Source organism: Peromyscus eremicus, chromosome 15 (assembly GCF_949786415.1).
Source record: "Peromyscus eremicus chromosome 15, PerEre_H2_v1, whole genome shotgun sequence".
NCBI classification, from domain to species: domain Eukaryota; kingdom Metazoa; phylum Chordata; class Mammalia; order Rodentia; family Cricetidae; genus Peromyscus; species Peromyscus eremicus.
Genome location: NC_081431.1, coordinates 73,879,221 through 73,905,027, shown reverse-complemented (window position 1 = coordinate 73,905,027; position 25,807 = coordinate 73,879,221). Strand labels below are relative to the sequence as shown.

The following is a 25,807-nucleotide window of genomic DNA, read 5'->3' as shown; positions in this document are numbered from 1 at the left end:
TGCTGCTTAGTCTTTTTTGTTTGTTTGTTTTTTCAGCTAGACACAATCTAAAGTCACCTGGGAAGAAAGAACTTAGAGAAAATGCCTCTTTCATATCGGCCTGTAAGTATGTCTGTGGGGCAATTTCTTGATTCTTGGCTGATATGGGAGGGCACAAACCACATGGGATTGTCCACCCTTGAGCAGGTAGGTAGGTAGGTCATCCTGGGGTTTGCATGAAAGCACACTGTACAAGCCAGGAGGAGCAAGGCATTAAGACACCATGTTCCTTCATAGTCTCTGTTTTAGTTTCTGCCCCATGTTCCTGCCTTGAGTTCCTGCTCTGGCCTCTCTCAATGAGGGACTGCAATGTTTAAGTCAAATGAATCCTTAGCTCCCCAAGTTGTTCTGATCAGGATATTTATTAGAGCAACAGAAAACAAACTAGAAAGTCTGGAAACGGTGGCGTGAATTTGCAATCCCAGTTCTGGGGAGGCGGAGACTGGAGGATCCCTGTCTGGATCTAGACTGGAGGAGCAAGCCAATCTACCCTAATAAGAATTTCCACAATGTGAGAGATGCTATCTCAAAAATAAATAAATGAATAAATAAATAGATAAATGAATGAATACAAGTATGCCTGAATAAGGAAATCTGAGGTTGATATCTAACCTATACATACATACACACACACACACACACACACACACACATACACACACACCCTGAGAGAGAGAGAGAGAGAGAGAGAAAGAGAAGTTTCTGTACTTCAAACCAATGTTATAACTAGTCTAGAAACAAGAAAATTTAATCTAAGTAACATTTGAAAGGATTACTTTGTTTACACTCAGATGAAAGACAAAATGATTGTTAAGTTTAAACAAACAGTAAATCCTCTTGGGAGATTCATTTTTCTAGGAATATGTGGTTGTGGTTCTGAAACTAGTTTTGTGGATACCATTATATATTTTATGTATAAGCAAAAATTACAATGAATGTGAAGACCATTATAACATGCCATAGAGATAATATCCTGTTGAGAGAGCCTGCAAGTATGGGAAATGGAAGAGATAAATCCAATCATGTGAGGTTGCATTGGGATTGATCTATCAATACAAAGTGAGGGTTTTACTTGGCTCCAGGTTAGGAAACAGGGATGCTGTCATATACGCATCTATCTATCTGTTAGTATTTCCTGGTTACATGGTGTTATAGAGTATTATTTTAAGATGTGTTACACTTGTTTATGCTGTGAAACATTTGTTTAATGATTAAAAGATGTGTTATATTCTTTTATGTTGCATTTGTTTAACTCTGTGAAGCTGTGTTACTGTGTCTGTCTAAAACACCTGATGGTCTAATAAAGAACTGGCCAATAGTGAGGCAAGAGTAAGAATAGGCAGAGCTGGCAAGCAGAGAGAATAACTTGAAGCAGAAATCTAGGAGTAAAAGAAGAAAGAGCAAGAATAAAGAGAAGAGGATGCTAGGGGCCAGCTACCCAGCCACCCAGCCAGCCATGGAGTTAGAGTGAAAGTAAGATATACAGAACTAGGAAAAGGAGAAAGCCCAGAGGCAAAAGTTATATGGGATAATTTAAAGTTTAGAAAAACTGGCAAGAAACAAGCTACATTAAGGCCAGGCATTTATAATTAATAATAATTCTCTATGTGTGATTTATTAGGGAACTGGGTGGCAGTCCCCCAAAAAAAGAGCAAAATCAACCAACAACAACATGAAGCCCAGAAGCACAGCACACCACAAGCATTAAGCACACCTAAAGCTCTTTGCTGTCCAGAAAAAGAAACCAGGATACATTAGTTACTTTACTTTTTACTGAAAAAAAGACATGTGATAAAAGTAATTTAAAGAAGGAAGATTTATTCTAGCTTACAGTGTGAGGAAGCTCCAGAATGCTGGCTGAAGCTTAAGGCAGCTGGTTACATTGTACTATACTCAGGGAGCATAGTACCCAACCCATGAAAGGATGCTATCCACATTTAAGGTGGGTCTCCCCACCTCAATTTATGCATCCTGGAAATTCCCTCACAGATGTGCCCAGGAGTTTGATGCCTTTTATTCTGACCATTTTAACCACAACACAAGACTTTCTGGGAAAACAAACAATTTCAAATCAGGACAAGGAATATCCAAGAGCTAATCCCAAAGATTCAAGGAGAAGGACCACCAACCCAAACATCATGGTCAAATTCATTAAAGCAAGCAATTAACTATAGTAAGCTTTTTTATTCATGTATATGGGCAGCCTCCCATAAAATAGGGACTTGAGAGGTCAGTATTGGATGTGAGAAAGACAAAGTTTTTATAGCTCAGGGGTAAGAGGTTTCTAATTGGGAGATTTGGCAGGAAAAATAGAGTTACAGGAGCAGAGCATAATCACAACAAGTTAGTCATAAGACCTCCTGAAAACAAGATATGATTGCAAAGTGGTTGTAACAAGGTGGTCATAACAACAGGTAGTCATAACAACCTTTAGAAATAACAACACGGTTGCCTTTTCCTGGAAGAGGCAGTACATAGGTGGTGCATAGCACAATCCTTGAGAAACAGAGATCTAATCATAAACAGGAATGAACCTAGTTTGTCTTTACTATAAGATGCTTTTAAGACTAAGATGGAGGCAGGCTGGTTCATCACTAGTGCACTTTGAGCACACTGTAACTCAGGAATAAGGAACACCCCAAGAAGAGCGGGCACATCAGAATGGTAAGAGCTAGGCTGAAAGAGCTCTTAGTAGCTAACCTTAGAATATTTCACCATTAAAGCAAATAATGACTGTCAGACTACAACCTTGTCAATGGAGTAAAATAATTTGTGTTCATTTCCATGTCCTTTCAGATATAAAGGAGAGCAGAAATAAGTAAGCATGGAACAGATGATAAAACTCCTCATAAGAGAGTAGCTTTACCCAAGGGCATGCTGGGCATTCTCTTTAGTGGATTCAGATAAAGTCCTCAGTTTATAAGAAAACTAGTGGATGTCTGATGAGGACCAGGGCTTTTACTTGCTTTGAAAGTATCTCCTTTCAAATAGTTCTTGACTATAATGCAATGACTAGTGACTGCAGTACAGGAGCCAGGCAGGCCTGGTTGCTGAGATGGGAAAACAGCATCTTCATGGGGAGCACTGACTGTGTCCTCTCAGTTCAGTTCACAAGACAAAAACAGTTCCACCTTTTAGACAATCCAACCAAAGTGCCTTTGCAAGTCCATCAGGATGGCATCATGGTGTTTGTATGTATTCAGACCAAAACCTCACAGACAAAATCAATCCTGAAAAATCCTTCAGGCTTTTTTCTTTCAAAATCCAAGGATATTTTAAAAAATAAGTTCCCTGTCCTTACAATACATCAAAATCATGGGAAAAGTTTTACTGTATCAGCAGAGGTAAAAATCAGATTTGAAATGATTATAAATGAAGACAGAGAAATGAAGCTCAGACATAAATTGAATTTACTCAAGTATTCATCAGCAAAGTTGAAAATAATAGGATAAGAACAACAAGGTCTGAGAAGTACTCTTCAAGTGGTCTTTATTCTGTTGTTCTGTAGACATTTGAGTCCATCTTTATTGAAAGATATATTAACAATAAATAAGTTGCTGAAGTTAACTAGCTAATTATTCACTCAGCTAATTTTTAAAATGGAGTAAATAGTAAAAGCATAAATATTGGTTAGTTTTCCTTTTATTGTCCTTCAGTAAAAACAACCTTTGGGCTGATCCCTTGGGCATACTGGCCTAAAAATCCTGTCACATCTGTGACATGATCCTCCACCCCAAGGCCAGTGATGAAATTCCTCATCTCACAAAATAAGATAGACAGTTTCGTATCTGGAAGTTTTCCTGTGTCCCGGCCTGCTGGTGGTTGGGACAAATTTCTCCCACTTGCATCCTCCAAGTCAACACACAGAGGCTTGTATTAATTATAACTGCATGGACATGGCTCAAGCTTTTTGCTAGCTAGCTCTTATATCTTAAATTAGCCCATAACTATTAATCTATGTATTGCAACATGTTCCATGGTTTTACCTGAATCCCATTACATGTTGCTCTTTGGGCGGCTCCCTGGTGTCTCTCCCTGCCTTCTTCCTGTCTCTCTCTCTGAATTTCCCACCTGCCTCTAAGCTGCCTTGTCATAGGCCAAACGGCTTTATTTATCAACCAATCAGAGCAACACATATTCGCAGCATACAAAAAGACATTCCCCCATCACAATCCCTGAGGAACAATAGCTGAAGTTGACCTTTGGCCTGACAGGCATGTGAACACACACACACACACACACATATACACACACACTCTAAGCACATTGCTGATCATATATGTGTCAGTGCTTTTCTTTATCTCCAGACACATGTCTGCTTTAACATTTACACACACACAGTTTCTATACACATGTATCCACTCACACATTTATACACTGCAGTCAGAAGGCTAGACAATATCCTGAAATTTATTCCTAGCTCTTTTCAAATTGCACTTCACAAAAAAATAAATAAATAAAACACTAATTTTTATACCTCTGTTTTAAACTTCTGACTGACTCCATTTTCAAGAGGGTAAATCACTTCCATCTCTCTGCACCATCCTTTGTTGAAATGCTCATGAACTGTGAGATGATGCCAAAAAGATGGCTATTCACCTCCTTTCAGAATAGGGAAACCATGACACAAGCTGCCAACATAGCCATTTCAATAGACTTAGTCTTTCTTCATATTCTCCTTTAAGTCAGAAAAAAAAAATCTGTCTTTAGAAAATTTGTTTTTGTGTTTTCTCTTAAATATCAGCTTAGATTTCATAATTTGGATCTTCTGTGTCTTGTGTCCTTCAGCTCCATGAGTTATATGTGAATGGTGTTTTGGTTTCACTTCCTGTTGCTACAATAAAATACCCTAACAAAAGCAACTTCAGTGATTCTAGTGAGGAGGTCATGATTGGTGGAGCTTGAAGATGCATCAGGGCAAGTTGGTTCTAAAGTCAAGAAGCAGAAAGAAAGAAACACTGGTACTCAGCTCACCTTTTCTTTTCTATGCTATCCAGAATCAGCATCCCATGGAATGATGTCAGTCACATTCAGGGTGGGTCTTTGATTTCCATTATTCTAATCAAGAAAATCCCTCACAGACACACCTAAAGGCAAACCTAACCTACACAATCTCTCACAAATGTGCCCAAGGCCTGCCTATGGGTTACTAGACTGTGGGGTTAGCACTCAATACTAGTGTAAGAGCCCAAAAGTCCATTCATGTGTTTGATGAATCTAGTGATAGGAAAACAGAAGATTATGTATATTAAATATATAGTATACATAACATACCATCCTATAAATACTATCACTCTGTACATATATGGGTAATATAAATAATGAGTATAATGGTAAATAATGAATAATAAAATGTTTCACCCAGTCTGACAGTAAAGAGAAGACCCGGGGCTGAGCATCTACCCTGCAGTACCAGTGAGCCAGCAGCAGCAAGAGGACAAAAGAAATCAGGGTTCGTGACCTCTTTCTCTTAGGTCTTCCAGCTTCCCTGGCACTGCCCTTACTGCTGTGATGATTGATCTCATTCATAAAAAACAACACTTGGATGATGGCAGCCAGCACATGCTGTTATCCAATGTACAGGAGGATTTCTTCCTGAGAATAATTGGTCCTGACAGGAAGAAGTGATTCTTATCTGCTGCCAGGGATGTACTGCAAGCTTTCAGATCAGACTATTGAAGGACATATATTTGGTTCATTAAGTTATTTGTGTACAGCTGCTTCCAGAAGCTTCATCTTCCATAACAGCTGCAAAAAGTTAAAATCTGATGATGCCCAGTGGACCTCATCAAAAACTCCTGCTTTTCTCTTTTCAATGCCCTTGACTACGGTTCTCACAGGGAGCTGAAAGTTCTTGGGGAAATACTCCTGTCTAGGGACTGTGAGCAGTATCTGCTTTCCTAGAATACAACCAAAGAGTCTGTGTTTCCTCTGATCTTATCAGTAACCAGAGGAAGCCACACTGTTGGTGCCAATCTATTGCCTAATTAAAGAAATGTGTATTTTATCCTTATATCTATCCATAATCAGAGCAGATGAAAATGTCTGACTTGAATCTGTACGTCAGCATCTCTTTTAATTAAATTCAACCACAGCCACCTGCCTCTCCCTCGCCCTTCTCAGTTTCCTGGAATGTATCGGTCTTTTATTTTGTGTATACACTTCTTTTGTCTCATGATCAGGACAAACATGTCCAGTCAGCCGGTTTGTTTAGGGGCTTTCTGCCTCATCAAAGCACCTGGTTGTTTGTATTCAGCTATCAGGACCTGTTCATTTCTCCTTTTCTACACACTTCTCTAGAAGCTAGCAGGGTCACAGGTGTAAGAATCAATGTACATTCAGTTATTTACTTGTTTAAATTGAATAAAAAGGAGAAAAAACATGACACATTCTTCTATCTTACCTCTGTAAGGTAGGATGTTCTATAATTTAGTAGGATCCAGTATCTCCATGTCTACAAATTATTCAGCACATGATAAATGTTTACTCTACGGTCAGGTCACAGTAATTGCAGTAACACATACCAAGGATGTGTCAAATGAGTAATTGTGGTGTTTAAATTATGAATCGACTTAGAGGGCAAAGTGATTCTTAAGTAACTGCTGAAACATTATTTCTAGGGGCATCTGTGAGGGGTTTCTGTGAGAAATCAGTATTTGAATCTATACACTGGCTGAAGATGGTAACCCTTACTGATTGAGCATTATCCAACTAGTTGAGGATCTGAACAAAATAAAAATACTAGGTTTGAGCCAGATGGTGATGACACATTCCTTTAATCCCAGCACTCAGGAGGCAGAGACAAATGGATCTCTGAGGTTGAGGCCAGTCTAGTCTACAGAGCTAGTTCCAGGACAGCCAGGGTTGTGCAGAGAAACCTCTTCTGGAAAATCCTAAATAAAAAAAAATGCAGGGCTTGGAGGAGTAACTTAAGCAATAAAATACTTGCTGTACATGAATGAGGGCCTGATTGAGCCCTAACACCCACAGAAAACTGTGGGACACGGCAGTGCTTGAAATCTCAGAACTGAAGAAGCAGGAACAAGAGGATACTCAGGATTCAGTGGCCAGCCAGCCTGCTTAACAAACTCCAGGAGAGGGAGAGACTTTGTGTAAGGGGAAATCAAGAGAAAAAGAGAGATGTAGGTGGCACCGAGGCTATCCTCCAGCCTACACACACACACACACACACACACACACACACACACACACACCACCCCTACATAACAAACAGACAAAGAAAAGGGATTTTTCTCTCTACTTCAGCTAAAACATCCATCTTTTTCTGTCTAGACACATTAGTGCTTACACATGCATCATGAGCCTTTGAGCTTTGACTGGAATTTATGCTACTGGACATTCTAGATATCTGACCTTTGGTCTGAACTGGAATGAAGTCACCAGCCCCTCTGCCTCCACCATACAGATTGGAATTCATGGGAATACAGTGAAATGATCCCTCATGATGATGATGATGAATCTATATCTGAAGGGATGTTTTGGCCTTTATGATGGTTCATAGAGATTCATAACTGAACCTCTAGTAACTTGGGAGTCAAACCTCTGCATATGTCTCTGTGTGATTTTCTATACTGGGTTAATTTAGGAGAGAACACTATATCAAACAAGTGTGTGTGAGTTGACTATCTCATGGACTGGGAAACTGAACTGAATAAGTAGAAGCCATGCTAAGCACCATCATCCGTATCCCTCAATTGGGTGTGGATGCAAAGTAAAGATAAACTTTGGGGGTATCATAAAACACATAGCTGATATTAGATGAAATTTAACCCATTCTATTATTTTATTCTTTGGCACTTTAATATGTAGAATTTACCATAACAGAGTATAAGCCAGTCAGACAAAGAAAAAAAATCGTTAATGACAGACAAGGAAAAAAAATTACAGTTTCACCTTATATTACCTGTACGTTTGTGAATTTGCTCCATTTGCTTGTTCTTTTCTTTTTGAACAAGGTATCCCTGAGTTGGTGCTCTTAAATTGTGGCTCCAGTGCAGTGATTCTCACATCTCTGCCCCTCTTCGTGCTGGAAGGAACTAGAAGTGTGAGCCATCATGACTGACCTTTCAAGTCATTGGAGGTTATGTCTCTCAAGTGGTAACTGTTAAGACCAGCCAAAGCTGAACTTTCACACCTTATGATAGGTTGAAAAAGTTGAGAATAGAAAAGTCTACGTCATGCTATTTCATACATATTTACAGTGAATGAAGCTCCAATTATTAACCAAATGAATGTTTAGTGCCAAGGATTACACCTAGAAACTATAAATTAATAAATGCTAGCTGGAATCTTGTCAGTTAAGGTCACACTAAATTAGAGCAGGCTTGAGGAAGAGATGTAGATTAGCTAAGCACAGCTGTGGAAATTATTGGGAAAATGAAACCATTGCTTAATTATTCATCACATATATTGAACTCTGTCAATCAAAACAGTTACATACGTCATCTTTCTACTGAATTATCAGTAAAGGGGATGTGTATCATTTATCCCCATAATTTCAGCACCTAATGTGTCCTCTGTCACACTCATACATAGCCCATGCTCACTGCTCATAAGACACACTATTCACAAAGGTGATGAGTTGCAGCTAGAAAAAAATGCCTGTCCATAACTTCACCTTGGAGGAATGTTATTTATATTGATTATTCTTATTAACTCAATTGGCAGGGGAAATGGGGATGGTAGAAAGGCAAGAAAAGGTAAAAGGAGGATTTCTAAGAGGTAGATACAAGGAACTGGAAAAGTACACAGGGAGAAGAAAGGGAGAGGAGAGAGAAGGAAAACATCGAATAAAGTCCTGAAATGAAAAGGAGGTTGGATGTGAGTGAGCAATCAGAAGCTGTGAAACAAGCATTTCCGTACTCTACTATACAAATGAATACCAGGCCTTTCGCTATCATCCAAATCACACTCAGGAATAATTAGTGAACATGAATAATTAAGCCAGAGGAAACATACAAAGGGAAGGTGTAAATGTGAGTAGAGACACTGAGGAGTCTTGTCCATTTCCAGCTTGTTAGAATTCCCTGTTTGCTTGTTTATGTTGATTCATTTCATATTTGGTTTTTGCTTGTCCAGAAGCCATCTCCCAGCCATGCTTGGGAAAGGGAGTCTGAGAAAAAGGTTTGAATCAACCACAAGCACATTAATTTTATTTCATTTTTGGCCAATTTAGCAAACTAGAACATCCACAGCTAAAACTAAAATGATAAAGAGCAAAAGTGGAGATTCACTTGCACAGCCCTCAGAGCCTTTCAGCCTGGTGTGTAATCAGTTCACATTTGGAAGACCAGTGTTTAGCTTCTCAGTTGGCTCTCTCTTCCAGGAAAACCTTGGTGATGGATTTCCTTCTAAGTTCAGACTTCAGGCTATTTTAATTAAGTAAGGAAAGGTTGTTTATCAGTAAAGTTAGCATTGGTCATGAAGTATCTCTGGATACAAAGTTGTTTCTTCATTGGGAGAAATAGCTGTAAGGTAATAGGGGAGAGCAGAGTGACATTTTTCTTAAACAAACCATGGAGACTTAAAAACAAGCACTGGAGTGCATGAAGAGCACAGGGAAGTGATGGAGGTCAGGTCCACTTTGGTCTATCACCTGATTTTAAATTGCCTAAATATACCAGACTTTAAGAAATCTTACCATCAACTATAGGAAATCAACGCCTATTATGGTAAAGGTAGAAACAAGGACCTTTTAGGTCAGGGAAGCAAAAGTTGCTCATAGGCAACAATTAATATTTCAGCTTAGAGAGTTTTCAGGCCAGGTAGATAAAAAAAAATATTAGATTTGGAGGGAATTGTAGAGATTAAAGAGAATACATGATTCTTAGTGTCGACACATCCATTAATTACTCATTACAGTCTTGTAAGATGGAGAAATGGACAAGTGAGAGACATCCTAGGTTTCATGACAATGATGTCAGAGCTATGAAGATTCACTCTCAGTGTCTCCAGTCCCAGCATCTCAAAGTGTTGTATACCCTTTCTTTCAAACAAAACATTCCACCCTGGGGAGAAGCTCATAATCATGAAGGAGTTGGGCTGAAGACATGGCTCAGTGGTTAAAAGCACTTTCCTTCCAGAGGACCTGGCTCTGAATCCCAGTACCCACAGGGTGATTCACAACTGTCTGTACCTCCAGTTTCAAGGTATCCGATGACCTCTTCTGACCTCCAAGAACATCAAACACACACATGGTACACTGACATACATACAATCAAATAGAAAAATAAATAAATACATCTTTGAAAAAAGAGAATCAGGAAGCTAAAAAGGGAGGATTGCTAAGATTCAGCAGGAACTACTCACTAGTCTCAGGAAGTCCTGAAACTTAACAGATTTGCAAGCCCATCCCATTCTCCAAGGTTTTATAAGTAGTAAGGAGAGGAAACTCTACAGCTACCCAGATAGCTGCAAGTCATGCATAGAGCTCCAGAGTTCCAGGGTCCATGAGTCATAACCCATGTTGGGATGACTTTCAGTGATGCAGATCTCCTGTAACTAACACCAATAAACTCACTGGTTTACCAAATTAGACTTTGCTGGTATCTTTACCTTGTTCTGTCATTGCTTGTTGTCTGAGGTGAGTAGACATTTGTGTTATAACTTCATGGGAAAGTCTCATACAACAAGTACTGATGGGAAAGAACAACTTCTATCCATGGGCTGCAGGCTGTTTTCTGGTAGGCACCTGACAGAGTTCCTGAAACTGGATTGTCTTCACTGTCTGCTTCACAAGGCTGAGGCAAGCCAGCAGATCAGGTTTCATGGTGAATACTGCACTTTCTGGTTAAGAGTAACACCCATGAAGGAACCTCCCAGACACTCCAAAGGTCTCAGTGTTCAGCTTCCTCTCTTCAGCCCATGTTGTCCGCCTAGAACTTGTTTTGAGTTCAGAAGAAATGTTATCAAAGAAGGACTTGGATTTGTCATAGTAACAGTTGGGCCCCAGAAGATCTTCCTCAGCAGGAGTCTCTTCACTCTGGGTCATCACAGCCGGGTCCTTCTCTTCCCCCTTCTCAGCTTTGTCATCTTTAAAATTCAGTTTCTTCTTAAATTCTTTATCAAGCTCTTCTCGGTTGAACTGGGCATTTGCACTCTCAAAATCAAAGTCACCTTCAAACTTGATGGTGTTTTCCTTAATATTAGTTGGACGGTTTTGCCCTCTGGAACGATTTCTTGTTCGCCGATTGCCTGACCGCCTCCGTGGAGGTCTTCTGTTCTCATCATTCACCTGCCCTTGAGTGTGCACAGGTGCCGGCTGGACTACATCGCTGGCAATCTTGCTGGAGGCAGAGGCAATGGGACAACACGGCGCAACCCCACTTCCCACCGAGCTGGGACTGGCCGGGTGTAAGGGTACAGTAAAAGGTCTTGAGGAGGCACAGAGATGCTGCTGTGAAGATAAGGACAGAAAGAAACGCTACACTCACCTGGAGAAGTGATCTTGTTTACCAAGTCTGGACGCCTTTATACTGCTACTTAGCTTTGGACTCAACCTAAACTTGGACGTGGTCTGATTAGAACCACTGGTTTTGAGGGAAGTGTTTGTAGGTGACCTCTTGAAGGTGTCTTGACCTACCTTTTCTTCTTGGTTGCACACAGCCTGATTGTAAGGTTTTGGTATTTTGCAAAAAGGTTTCTATAGGCAAAGGCTCAATCCTCCACTTTCTTTTTTTTTTTTTTTTTTAAATGACAGCTTTGACTCTTAAAACAGAACCAAATTTTATTTGGCACATGTGGTGTCCAAATGTGTCTCTGCAACCCATCTGGCCCCTGGTGCTGCTGGCCTGGTGCCCCAACTGCTAAAAGTGGGAAGTCTCAGGAGCCAGGCAGGGCCAGCACAGGGTGAACCAGTCATATTGGGGTGGGAGGGCCAAGGGCAGGGAAGGGGGGGTGGCGTGTTTCATGGATCATGTTGTGTAATGAACCAGTAATGTTCAGTGTTGGAGGCTGACAGAGATGAGTAAAAAAGTAGGAAGGGCCCCTTGAGTGTCATGGAGAGCCTAGCTTCCACAGGTACTGAGGCTTAGTGTCAAAGTCTTAAGATAAGCCCATGTGGTATGCCCTACCTTCCTGTCCTTGTCGGCCTCTAGCTGCACTTAAGTGTTCTCATCCACTTTGAAATGAGCCAGTCTTTTTCTTTTTTTTTAAGGTCACTGGCCTTATTTCCTTGATTGTAAATAGTTCTTGTGTGTTATTTTAAAGGTGGTGGAGGGAGGGTGGGTACATAAATTTGTTTCATGAGTAAATGGTTCAGATTTTCTGTATAAGCATGCATCCTCTTGACTGACAGGGCATTTTGTTGAAAATAAGCACCTTGATAACCAAAACCCCTTCAAAATAGCTACAAAGCTTTAGTTCTGTATTGATGAAGTCACATTGCAAAAGCTTGGGTTTATTTTTGTAGGACTTCATAGCTGAGACTAGAACATAGCACTGGGGCTACTGTTGGGGTAATACAAACTCTAAATAAACATTCAAACCTTCAAAAAAAAGTGTAACACCCATGCAAACCTCCCCACATTCCTTAAGGAGCCATCTCTTGTGTAATGTACAGTGAGGAGCTGTACTCTGGTCATGACATGGCAGTTGCCCATTTCAGTTCCTTTACCAGCTGTGATTCCTCACATGTGACTTGAACAAGTTAGGATCTATTAACTTTCCATTATGAAGAAGTTCAAGAAGTCTCCTCACTCCCCCAAAATGTATACGGCTAACAATGGCTGGCAGGGATATATTCAGTGGTTCCACTTTGATTTATCTGCCATTGATAGTTGCTACATTGGAAGGGTTTAGGGACATAGGACTCTTTTCCAACCTACACAAGCAGGTGACATATGCTGACATATGCTTTTCCTTCAATGGTGCAGCTCCACATGCATTGCCCAGCATCCTTTAAGTAATCCTAACTAAACCCACTGTTCACCACAAGAGGTTTGAGCAAAAATATTCTTCAACATACCTTTGATATCATGACTGACTAGACCTTTGTTGACATTTCCAGGAAAAATGCACACCAAACAGCCTTATAGATTACAATGCTTCTCAAGGATAAAGTACTGGCATTGGCATTTTTTGGAGGTATATTCTGAACGGGAATACCAGGAATTTAGAGGCACCAGGAGTCAAGTAAATAGCTAACTGTCTCCATCTCCATGTAAGTTTAAACTTTTTTATAATTACTCTCTTTGATTATAAACACTATGACACATTTTATCCCCATCTTTCTTTACCAAATCCATCTTGATGACATCCAAGATGTCATCTTCACGTGGATCAGATTAGAAAGGCAAGCAAAGATTAGGAATTGAATTATGACAATTATTCTTTGTCAAATATATGCCAGAAGCTGCTGCAAAGGAGAAACATCAAGGGAACCTGTGCTCCACATCTGGTCTGCTATTCACTTCAATCAATATTCATGATGGAGTCTCATGGGCCAGGAACTCTGCTACAATCCAGGAGCAGAAGTCAAGCTTGTGTTCATCGCCAGCTGTGGAAAATTGGGGTATTTCAAAACCTGTATCCACAAAGGAGAGTGAAAACTACTTCTCTCTTAGAGCTACTGCAAAGATTAAATGTATTAATTTGTACAAATTCTTTGGAAAATGTCAGTCATATAATAATGATTCAATAAATACTAACTGTTAATATTTACATCTATTACCCGCAAAGGCATTTTCCCCAGTGTCTTGTCACCTGGATTGGTTCCCATGGCCTTTGTTCTGGCCTCTTTGTTTCTGTGGCTTCATCTACCTGCATAGCAGATGCTGAGTGAGACAAGCTGTCTGATTCTGTTAACACATGCGCTGTTAAACGTAGTGAGTTACAACGGATTCTACTTAAACTTGGGGTTTGGAGTAGACTTAACACAGTTCACAAAGGCAATGGCAAGCACTTCAAATGTGGACATTGTGATATAAAAGATACAATCCAATTTTAGGTAATGCCGGAGGATGTAGCAAAAAGAAGTAAGCTACAGGAATGTAGATTATAAGAAGTTGATGGCAGAGCTGTTGACCTAACATGGCCCTGGATGACAATAGAGAGGAAAATGTGCACATTCTTTAAACTCAGTCAGTGTGTATTGACAAATGTCATAATCAGGTCCTAGGTGAAAATTACCCTGGAGATTAATTGGTAGCATTTTTAAACTACCACACTACCAGTACCTCTTCATGGACCAGTGCTGAGTAGTAGAATGGAAGTTCAAAGTGGCTGGGAAAGCAGGCAGAGTGGACAAGAAACCCTCTGTGTCAAGATCTATTGATTGATCAAACTTGCAACTTGCTGAATCATAAAATGTCGCCCATTAGGCTGAAGCTCAATGAAATAACTTGAAAGGCATTCTCATGACTTAACACATCATGTAGAGACTCACCAAAGTTATACTTCATATTTTCTTCTTCTGTGATATTCTGGACTTTAAGACTGTGCTATACTCTGAGGAGAAATGTGGACACCAAGAGAGAGAAGGCCAGAAGGTCACAGACTTCCATGGATTTATAGCCAGTTAATCACTTTAAAGGGAAAACTAAAAGCAGCTGAGCAGTAAGCACCACTGCAAGAATGTTTGGCTCCTCATATCCTGTCAAGTAAATCTTTCCTAGCCCAAGGTATTGAAGCACCATCTCAGAGAAAGTATTTTCAAAGTGCATGCATTCTTTTCTTAAAAGGTTAAAAAGACTGGACAGTTTACTCAGTGGTCTAGAGTGTTTGCTGCTCTTCCACAGGACCAGATTTTGGTTCCCAGCACTCACATCAGTTGGATCACAATTGCCTCTACCTCCTGCTCTAAGGAATCCAACATGCACTCTGGTCTCTGCAAGAAATCACACACATGTAAACACACACTCAAATAGAAGTTAAAATATATCTTTATGATCACAAAATAAAATATCGCACATATTAGATCCATAATGCATGCTTTTTGAGTGACTAATGATTGCATTGGGAAAACAACACATATGTGCTATATAAGGAAGCAAGTGCCAGAGCTGATTCAATATTTACAAGTACAGAGATGTACTTTGGGTAATGGGGTCTTTTACTAATGCTGGCCACCTTAGAGGAGACTTTACACGCCAACCAAAGGAAGAGTCAAGAAAACAAATGAAATTCCTTGCTTTTTTAAGTTTTCCAAGGTGCTCTAAAAAATGCATAGACTTCTGTAGATGGATTTTTCTTTGGGCCTCCAGCTCCCAAGTAATGATATGAAGACTTATTATTAATTATGAAAGCTTGGCCTTAGCTTACACTTGTCCCACTAGCTCTTATAACTTAAATTAGCCCATTTATTTTAATCTACATTCTGTTGAATGGCTCATTACCTCCTCTCTCTGTACTGCCCATGTTGCTTCCTCCAGGTCTGGCTAAGGACTCCACCTTCTTCTTCCCAGAGTTCTTTCTCTTCCTACAAGTCCCACCTATATACCTCCTGCCTAGCTACTGATCATTCAGCTTTTTATAATACCAATAACAACAATACATTTTCTCACAGTGTACAAGTATCCCACAACAGGCTTCATATTGAGGAATACATGACTTACAGGCAGCATGGCATCCAGGCAGTAAAGATATCAGCTAATTCTACAATTGCATCTTTACCATGACCATTGCCCCCCTCTTCCTCCATGGTTCTTATTGATTTCCCTGTGAGATTCTTGTTTCTCTAGCATCCCCTTCTTTGGGAATTAAGTGGAGACCCTCAAGTTTCAGCATACATCTCTTATTATATTTTCTTTACCTGAGCATTGGAATACCAAATCACAGATTTACTCACCATCGCTATGAGCTAAACTTAACCACAAAAAATGCATATGCTGGGCTTCTAGGGCTCAGTACCTCACAATGCAGCTGGATTCAGAAATTCAAGCTCTGACAGAGTAGTTAAGGAAAAATCAGGTCACACTGGTGAAGTGACTCTAAACCTGGTATCACAAATATCACTAGAGAAAGATTGCTATAAGATGTTAACTCCAACAAAGAAGGCAACAGGAAGAGACACAGGGAGAATATGGTGCTAATGTCAAAGTGACAAAATTCCAGAGAAATCTATCATTTTCCAAGGTAGATTTTAGAAATTCAACATCCTGATGAACACAGGAACATTGTTATGCAGCATTAACATAGTAAAACATTGCCATTATTTATGTTTTTATTTTTTATTTTTAATTATTTTATTTTCTGGAGCTGAGGACCAAACCCAGGGCCTTGCACTTGCTAGGCAAGTGCTCTACCACTGAGCTAAATCCCCAACCCCAACACTGCTATTATTACATGGGTGACATTACAGTTATATTTCTAAACCAAATATTCACTCTGAGCTCTAGCCATAGTTGAACAGCTGCAAAATGCATCATCTTTGGACACATTCAAAACCTCATTTCCAGAACCAGACTATAGATCTCTCCAATGCACACTAAACAACTTCCAATATTCCAGTTCTATTCCACACAACTACAACAGAACACTACACATTTATCTCTGTTATACTAGATCTAATACTTCATCAAGATCCATAAATACCTTTCAATGCCTATTGATCATATTTATTTCTTTCCTTTCCTTTTTTTTTTGACAATTATATCTGAGGTTGCATTGTTTCCTTTCTGTACTATTAGCTTACCTCCCGAAAAGATACCTTTGAATCTCTCATTGTTTCTTAGTTTAATTTTCCTTGCCACAATAAAACTTCTAAACTGACTCCATTTGCTCCTTGTTATCAACACCAGAATAACAGATTATGATGATATACTCAATGGTTTTATGCAAACTAACTGAAAAATCAGTTTGCAAAAATAATGTTGCTGAATAATGAGAATTTCTGTTTTAGTTTGCTTTTTTCCTATTGTTGTAATAAAGACCATGACCAAACACAACTTGTATAGGAAAAATGTCATTGGCTTACACATGCTTTCAACAGTCCATCATTGAAGGAAGTCATTTTAGGAACTCAAGGCAGCAACCTGGAGGCAGGAACTGATGCAGAGGCCATGGAGACACACCTCTTACTGGTTTGCTCCCTATGGTCTGCTCAGCCTGCCTTCTTCTACAAACAGGATCACTTGCTGAAAGGTGGAACTTCACACAGTGTGGTAGACCCTCTCCTAATCAATCCTCAGTCAAGAAAATGTCCCAGAAACATACACATAGGTATTCTAACAGGGGCATTTTTGAAATTTAGGTTTCCTCTTCCCAGATGACTCTCCTTGTATCAAGTTAATAAAAGATTAAACAGCATAATTTCTTCAATAATTTTCGGTTTCTCATTTATGGTCATAATTATCTGATCAAAGTTTGTGCAGAGACAAAAGAGTAGCAGAAAGCAGGACAAACAGAGAGCAAGAACAAGCATTCCATGGAATACCCAGGGATTTAGACTGTTGGATGGGTGTGGTAGGACATTACACTGACTTAGAGTATTGGCCCTGGGAGTTAATTTTGAGGGAATTTCCCTCACCCTTCCAGGCCCTGAGAAATGTGGGCATTACTTTTTCCTCCCCCAAAGTCAGTGCCTGTCAAGTGCTGTTCTCTAACTTCATGAGTGGCATTCATGCACTTTCTATGCCTGATGTGATGATTACTACATGGAGATGTTGTATTTTGCAAACTTCTCTCCTGGGTTAGGAACACTCACGGGCTGTGGAATGTACCTCTTCAGTTGCTTAATGGCAAAAAATGGATTATGGGAGAAGAAGAACAATGGTAGAAGGGATTGTGGGGTTACACCCTAGACAGAAAAGCTTCAGAAAAGAGGGTGAAAGACATAGAATCGCTGGGCACTGGTCCTGGATTCCAGACTATAATGTACAGAAGTCTATATATTAGTTGTTTTTCTCATTACTGTGACAAACTATTTGACAAAAGCAACTTAAGGAAGGAAGGGTTTGTTTTGTTTCCTGGTTCCAAGATAATGGAACATGGCTTGGAAATCTTGGTGGCAGGAGCTTTAGGCATCTGCTCATGTGGTACATACAGTCAGGAAGCAGGAAGTGATGAATGCTGGTGCTCAGCTACATTCTTGTTCATTTGATTCACTGGGTTTTGCCCTTTATTCAGTTCAGGACCCTGGCCCACTGTGGTATCATCAGAACTTAGAATGAGCTTTCCCATCTCAACTAATTAATTCTCTCACTGACATGGTTGGAAGTTTCTTTCCATTGTGATTCTCATCAAATTGATGATCATGATTCACCAATAGTCAGTGATGCAGGTTATTCTTGAATATAGGCAGCTGTCCTATCTGTAACATCTGTGTTTAAGGAAAGACAGGGGCATGTGAGTCACTACACTCAAGGTCTTCCCACATTTATTACATCCAGTATTGCTCTTATATTCTCTTATATAGGGCTGATTTTTAATTTAACCATCAGCCTTTCGATAATTTTCCACTTCAATCATGCTAAATAATATACTAATTGAACTATATATTCAGAATTAGACATTTATTCACATCATCAGTTAGTCACTTTCTGTTTTCCCAGAAAGAACAGTTCCAAAGGTGTGGCAATAAATATACCCCAGCATGTGATTGGAAGTATCCCTTATTTGCTGAGTGTGCAAAGGGACGGAGCATGCATTACAAGGCCCCTCATCTCAAAGGACTTCAAGAAATATTGGTTGTAGGGACCCACCTGCATTTAAGTACCCTGTGCATTTGGTCTAGACCACCACAGCAGAGAGCTTGCTGAGGGCACAGAGAGGCAACCTACCACGTGTCCTGGTATTGGGAACTTACTCTGTGCTGAGAGCAAAGCTAGACAAAATGGTTGAGCACTCCACTAGATCTTAATCCCTAGGGACTCACAGTTAACATGGGGAAGGCCATGGGGGTAGATGTTTGCAACATCCCCAGGCTCTGTGTTAGTTCACTGGCCTCCTCTATCATGTACTTCTCTCTTGTGTTTGGAATACTCATGGGCTATGAAATGTACTTCTCCAGTTGCTTCATGGCAAAGAATTGGGGCTGAGAGAAAAAAGAACAAAAAGAGAAGGAAGCCTGGGGTCAGGGCCTAGACATAGCAGCTTTGGAGAAGACGGTGAATTGCCATAGAATAGTGAAGGAGGAGAATTAGAATGAAGGTCAGGAAATAAAATAATCTTCCATGATTGAATACAAAATAGTTTCCTTCATTTACATAGAAATCCAGGAAGGCAGACATCTCTGGACATTCATACTTCTTTATATCTTTAACTAGGTGTTTCACAAGGCCAAAATTAAACTTTCTTAAAAAATATATGTTGGTTGAAAGTCACCCCTGGGTAGCAGCAACACTGAGACTCTGAACTAAGGGTTTGTAATCCCAGTGAGACTCCATTGGAGAGAACTAATTTTTCATTTGCAAGTGGTTATCAGTTGGAAATTGCTTCTGGATTACGGATGGCAGTTTGTGTCCATTTTTTCTTTCAGCGCTGGGATCCCATCTAATACAGATCTGTACAGGCCGAATGCATACGGCCTCAGACTCTGGGAGTTCATATGTGCATACATCTGGCTGTCTTTAGAAGTTCTTGTTTCTTTGATGCTCACAATCCCCCCTGGCTGTACAATCTTTCTACATCCTCTGCCACGGGGTTGCTTGAGGTCCAAGGAGAAGAATTTGACAGGGACATCCCATTTAGATGTGAGTATTCCAAGGACTTTCACTCTCTGAAAATTGTCCAGTGGTGGGTTTCTATATTGGTTCCCATCTACTGCTGGAGGAAGCTTCTCAGGTAATGACTGAGTGAAACAATGATCTATGGACATAGAAAAATGGTTTTTGGAGTCATTAAATTGAAGGATTTTTAGAATGGTGGTGTTTACCTTTCTCCTCTGGTAGTGTGAAAAGTATCTTCCAGTACCATGAACACTAGTCAGTAGGGGTAAAGGCTGTAGAGAGGCATCAACTCAACTTCTCCCTGTTCAGTGAGTTATATAGGTGTTGTCTTCCTCAACAGGACTTTACCATCAGTTTGTTCCAATAGCTTGGGTGGTTAAGGGGTTCCCATAGGACCTCTTTGGCCAGCAACTCGATTAGATGTAACCCATTCACAGCACTGGAAAGCTGCATTTAGTGACAATAGATATGTAGTTGAGACTGTCTGCCTCCTGATTTGGCAATTCCATACAGATCACCTTCATGCATGTATATATTTTAGGAAGCTTCTACTCTATTTCCAAATGATACTTCAAATCACTATTAGTTTTAGCTGTTGCTCCCCAAATTCCCTCAGTCACTCTCTGCTCCCCTCCCCAGTCTCTTTTGATCCTCCCACCCTACCCCCATTGATAACTCTCTATTCCATTTCCCTTTCCTGGGAAGATTTGCACACACACACACACACACACACACACACACACACACACACACACACACCCTGCCCACTTGTTATTCCCTTATTCAATACCTAACCCCTTTGCTTATACAGATTGTACTTTGCTTATGGAAGACTTAACAGCCAACATCCACGTATAAGTGACCACATAACATGTTTATCTTTTGGTGTCTGGGTTTCCTCATTCAAGTTGATTTTTTTCTCATTTATCCATTTAACTGTCAATTTCATTATTTCATTAAAAAATAAACTGAGTCATATTTCATTGTGTAACTGTATGACAATTTCTTAATCCATGTATCTATTGACAGACATCTAAACTGTTTCTAGTTTATAGCTTTTATGAACTGAGCAACAATGGACTAGTAGTATCTCTGTGATAGAATAAAAAGCATCTTTTGGGTATATGCCCAAGAATTGTATAGTTGGATCTTGAGATAAATTGATTGACAGCTTCCTGAGGAACCACCACACTGATTTCCATAGTGACTGTATAAGTTTGTACTCCCATCAAGCAATGGGTAAATGTTTCCTTTACTCTGAATCTTTGCCACCATGAGCTTTCAATTTTTTTATTTGATCTTGACCGTTCTGAATGGCAAAAGATGAAATCTCATAGTTTCAATTTGGACATCTTTGATGACTAAGAATGCTGAATATGTCTTTTAGTTTTTCTCAGCAATTTATGTTTTAACTTTTGAGAATTCTCCATTTAGATCTGTTCTCCATATATCCTAATTGGGTTCTTTGTTTTTTGTTTAATCATTTCTTGCTGTCTACTTATTTGGGTATTATTTCTTTGTTGTGGTTGTTGTTCTGGAGCTTTCAGGTGTGCAGTCAAATTACTATTATGAGATTTCATCATTTTTTCTTTGTACAGTAGGCACTTACAGCCTGGAATTTACCTCTTACAACTGCCTTCATTGCGTCCCATAAGTTTGGGTATGCTGTGTTATCATTTTCATTTATTTCTAGAAAGTCTTTACTTTTTTTTCTTAATTTCTGTCTTACCCATTTTTCATTTAGTAGTGAGCTGTTTCATTTCCATGAGTTTGTAAGCTTTCTGGTGTTGTTGATACCTGACTTTAATGCTTTGTGGTAGGATACAATGCAGGGTATTCTTTCTTTCTTTCTTTTTAAACTTAAGTTGTAAAAATATAAATTATATTTATTCTCAAATGTTAAATTAAAAAGTCCAATACAATAATACATGCCTCTAATTGCAGCACTTGGGAGACTGAGACAGAGGATTGTCATTTTGAGGCCATCCTGTTATAAAGATAACAGGCAAAATCCTGTCAAATAAAAAAAGGAAAAATACATAAAATATAATTCACAGTTTGCAAACTGGCTCAGCAGTTATCTGTGCTTGTAATTCACATGTGAAGGCCTGAGTTTGATCCCTAGAACCCAAAGTAGAAAAAAGAAATTGACTCTCAAAAGTTATCTCTCATCTCCACACATGGACCATCTCTCTCTCTCTCTCTCTCTCTCTCTCTCTCTCTCTCTCTCTCTCTCTCTCTCTCTCTCTCTCTCTGTCTCTCTCCCTTTGTCTCTCTCTCTCTCTCTCTCTCTCTCTCTCTCTGTCTCTCTCTCTCTCACACATGCGCCCACCCACACACACAAAAAAAAACATACACAAACACACATACATACACACACACAATCTTCATCATCATCATAATTTAAATTTTTTTTGAAGCAAACACATTTTTTTTAATTTTTATTTTGCAATACAATTCAGTTCTACATATCAGCCACAGATTCCCTTGTTCTCCCCCCTCCCGCCCCCCTCACCTTCCCCCCAGCCCGCCTCCCATTCCAATCTCCTCCAGGGCAAAGCCTTCCCCACAGACTGAGATCAACCTGGTGGACTCAGTCCAGGTAGGTTCAGTCCCCTCCTCCCAGGCCAAGCCAAGGGACCCTGCATAGGCCCCAGGTTTCAAACAGCCAACTCATGCAATGAGCACAGGACCCGGTGCCACTGCCTGGATGCCTCCCAAACAGATCAGGCCAATCAACTGTCTCACATATTCAGAGGGCCTGATCCAGTTGGTGACCCCTCAGCCATTGGTTCCTATTTCATGTGTTTCCATTTGTTTGGCTATTTGTCTCTGTGCTTAATCCGACCTTGGTCTCAACAATTCTCGCTCATATAAACCCTCCTCATTCTCGCTAATTGGACATCCAGAGATCCACCTGGGGCCTAGTCATGGATCTCTGCATCCAGATCCCTCAGTAGTTGGATGAGGTTTCTAGCACGACAATTAGGGTGTTTGGCCATCTCATCACCAGAGTAGGTCAGTTCGGACTGTCTCTCGAACATTGCCAGCAGTCTGTTGTGGGGGTATCTTTGTGGATTTCTGTGGGCCTCTCTAGCACTTTGTTTCTTCCTATTCTCATGTGGTCTTCATTTACCATGGTCTCCTATTCCTTGTTCTCCCTCTCTGTTGTTGATCCAGCTGGGATCTCCCACTCACCCAAGCTCTCTTTCCCTCGACCCTCGCCCTTCACTACCCCCACTCATGACCAGGCTGTTCATGTAGATCTCATTCCATTTCTCTGTCATTGGGCGATCCCTGTGTCTTTCTTGGGGTCCTGTTTTCCAGGTAGCCTGCCTGGTGATGTGAGTAGCAGTCCAGTCATCCTTGTTCCACATCTAGTATCCTCCTATGAGTGAGTACATACCATGTTTGTCTTTCTGAGTCTGGGATACCTCACTCAGGATGATATTTTCTAGATCCATCCATTTGTCTGCAAACCTCATGATGTCATTGTTTTTCTCTGCTGAGTAGTATTCCATTGTGTATATGTACCACATTTTGTTTATCCATTCTTCAGTTGAAGGGCATCTAGGTTGTTTCCATGTTCTGGCTATTACAAACAACGCTGATATGAACATAGCTGAACAAGTGCTCTTGTGGTGTGGTTGAGCATTCCTTGGGTATATGCCCAAGAGTGGTATAGCTGGATCTTGGGGGAGATGGATTCCCAATTTTCTAAGAAAGCGCCATATTGATTTCCAAAGTGGTTGTACAAGCTTGCATTCCCACCAGCAGTGGAGGAGAGTTCCCCTAGCTCCACATCCTCTCCAGCATAAGGTGTCTTCAGTGTTTTTGATCTTAGCCATTCTGACAGGCGTAAGGTGGTATCTCAGAGTTGTTTTGATTTGCATTTCCCTGATGATTAGGGATGTTGAGCAATTCCTTAAATGTCTTTCAGCCATTTGAGTTTCCTCTGTTGAGAATTCTCTGTTTAGTTCTATAGCCCATTTCTTAATTGGACTGTTGGGCATTTTGATGTCTAATTTCTTGAGTTCCTTATATATTCTGGATATCAGTCCTCTGTCAGATGTGGGATTGGTGAATATCTTTTCCCATTCTGTAGGCTGTCGCTTTGCTTTGTTGACCATATCCTTTGCTCTACAAAAGCATCTCAGTTTCAAGAGGTCCCACTGATTGATTGTTTCTCTCAGTGTCTGTGCTACTGGTGTTCTATTTAGAAAGTGGTCTCCTATGCCAATGTGTTCAAGACTACTTCCTACTTTCTCTTCTAGCAGGTTCAGAGTAGCTGGATTTATGTTGAGGTCCTTGATCCACTTGGACTTAAGTTTTGTGCACGGTGATAGATATGGATCTATTTGCAGCCTTCTACATGTTGATATCCAGTTTTGCCAGCACCATTTGTTGAAGATGCTTTCTTTTTTCCATTGTGCACTTTTGGCTTCTTTGTCAAAAATTATTTGTTCATAGGTGTGCGGATTAATATCAGGGTCTTCAATTCGATTCCATTGGTCCACATGTCGGTTTTTATGCCAGTACCAAGCTGTTTTTATTACTGTAGCTCTATAGTACAGCTTGAAGTCAGGGATCGTGATGCCTCCAGAGGTTGTTTTATTGTACAGGATTCTTTTGGCTATCCTGGGTTTTTTGTTTTTCCATATGAAGTTGAGTATTATTCTTTCCAGGTCTGTGAAGAATTGTGTTGGTATTTTGATGGGGATTGCATTGAATCTGTAGATTGCTTTTGGTAAGATTGCCATTTTTACTATGTTAGTTCTGCCTATCCATGAGCATGGGAGATCTTTCCATTTTCTGACATCTTCTTCAATTTCTTTTTTCAGGGACTTAAAGTTCTTGTCATATAGGTCCTTCACTTGCTTGGTTAGTATTACCCCAAGGTATTTTATGTCATTTGTGGCTATAGTAAAGGGTGATGTATCTCTGATTTCCTTCTCCGCTTTTTTGTCCATTGTATATAGGAGGGCTACTGATTTTTTGGAGTTGATCTTGTATCCTGCTATGTTGCTGAAGGTGTTTATAAGCTGTATCAGTTCCTTGGTGGAATCTTTGGGGTTGCTCAAGTATACTATCATGTCATCTGCAAATAGGGAAAGCTTGACTTCTTCCTTTCCAATTTGTATCCCCTTAATCTCCTTATGTTGTCTTATTGCTCTGGCTAGAACTTCAAGTACTATATTGAATAAGTATGGGGAGAGCGGACAGCCTTGCCTCGTTCCTGATTTTAGTGGAATTGCTTTGAGTTTCTCTCCATTTAATTTGATGTTGGCTGTTGGCTTGCTGTAAATTGCCTTTATTATGTTTAGGTATGTTCCCTGTATTCCTGATCGCTCCAAGACCTTTATCATGAAGGGGTGTTGGATTTTGTCAAATGCCTTTTCAGCATCTAGTGAGATGATCATGTGGTTTTTTTCTTTGAGTTTGTTTATATGGTGTATCACATTGACAGACTTTCGTATGTTGAACCATCCTTGCATCCCTGGAATGAATCCTACTTGATCATGGTGGATAATTGTTTTGATGTGTTCTTGGAGTCTGTTTGCCAGTATTTTATTGAGTATTTTTGCATCAATGTTCATGAGGGAGATCGGTCTGTAGTTCTCTTTCTTTGTTGTATCCTTGTTTGGTTTGGGAATCAGGGTAATTGTAGCCTCATAGAAGGAGTTTGGTAATGTTCCTTCTGTTTCTATTGTATGGAACAATTTAGAGAGTATTGGTATTAACTCTTCTTTGAAGATCTGGTAGAATTCTGCACTGAAACCATCTGGTCCTGGGCTTTTTTTGGTTGGGAGACTTTTAATGACTGTTTCTATTTCGTTAGGGGTTATTGGACTATTTAAATAGTTTATCTGGTCTTGATTTAATTTAGGTATGTGGTACCTATCCAGAAAATTATCCATTTCTTTTAGGTTTTCCAGTTTTGTGGAATAGAGGTTTTTGAAGTATGACCTGATGATTCTCTGGATTTCCTCAATGTCTGTTGTTATGTCCCCCTTTTCATTTCTGATTTTGTTGATTTGGATGCTCTCTCTCTGTCTTTTGGTTAGTTTGTATAAGGGCTTGTCTATCTTGTTGATTTTCTCAAAGAACCAACTCTTTGTTTCATTAATTTTTTGTATTGTTCT

At 39.9% G+C, this 25,807-nt stretch overlaps 1 protein-coding gene across 1 annotated transcript; it reads right to left on the bottom strand.

Moving 5' to 3' along the window:
• Positions 1-10,849: 10,849 nt before the first annotated feature.
• On the bottom strand, positions 10,850-15,847 carry LOC131924968 (protein LSM14 homolog B-like). The gene is made up of 2 exons (XM_059280205.1): positions 15,809-15,847; positions 10,850-11,455 (listed from the first exon to the last, which is right to left on the bottom strand). Exons 1-2 carry the CDS (start codon positions 15,845-15,847, stop codon positions 10,850-10,852), a joined length of 645 nt encoding a protein of 214 aa, XP_059136188.1.
• Between the last annotated feature and the right edge of the window lie 9,960 nt (positions 15,848-25,807).

Bases quoted from the DNA above. Each gene is read 5' to 3' on its own strand.
- LOC131924968 (XM_059280205.1), bottom strand. From the start codon at position 15,847: ATGGTGAGTAAATCTGTGATTTGGTATTCCAATGCTCAG. The intron at 11,456-15,808 runs GTAAAGAAAATA...TTATCTTCACAG, and splicing joins TTTGGTATTCCAATGCTCAG to CAGCATCTCTGTGCCTCCTC.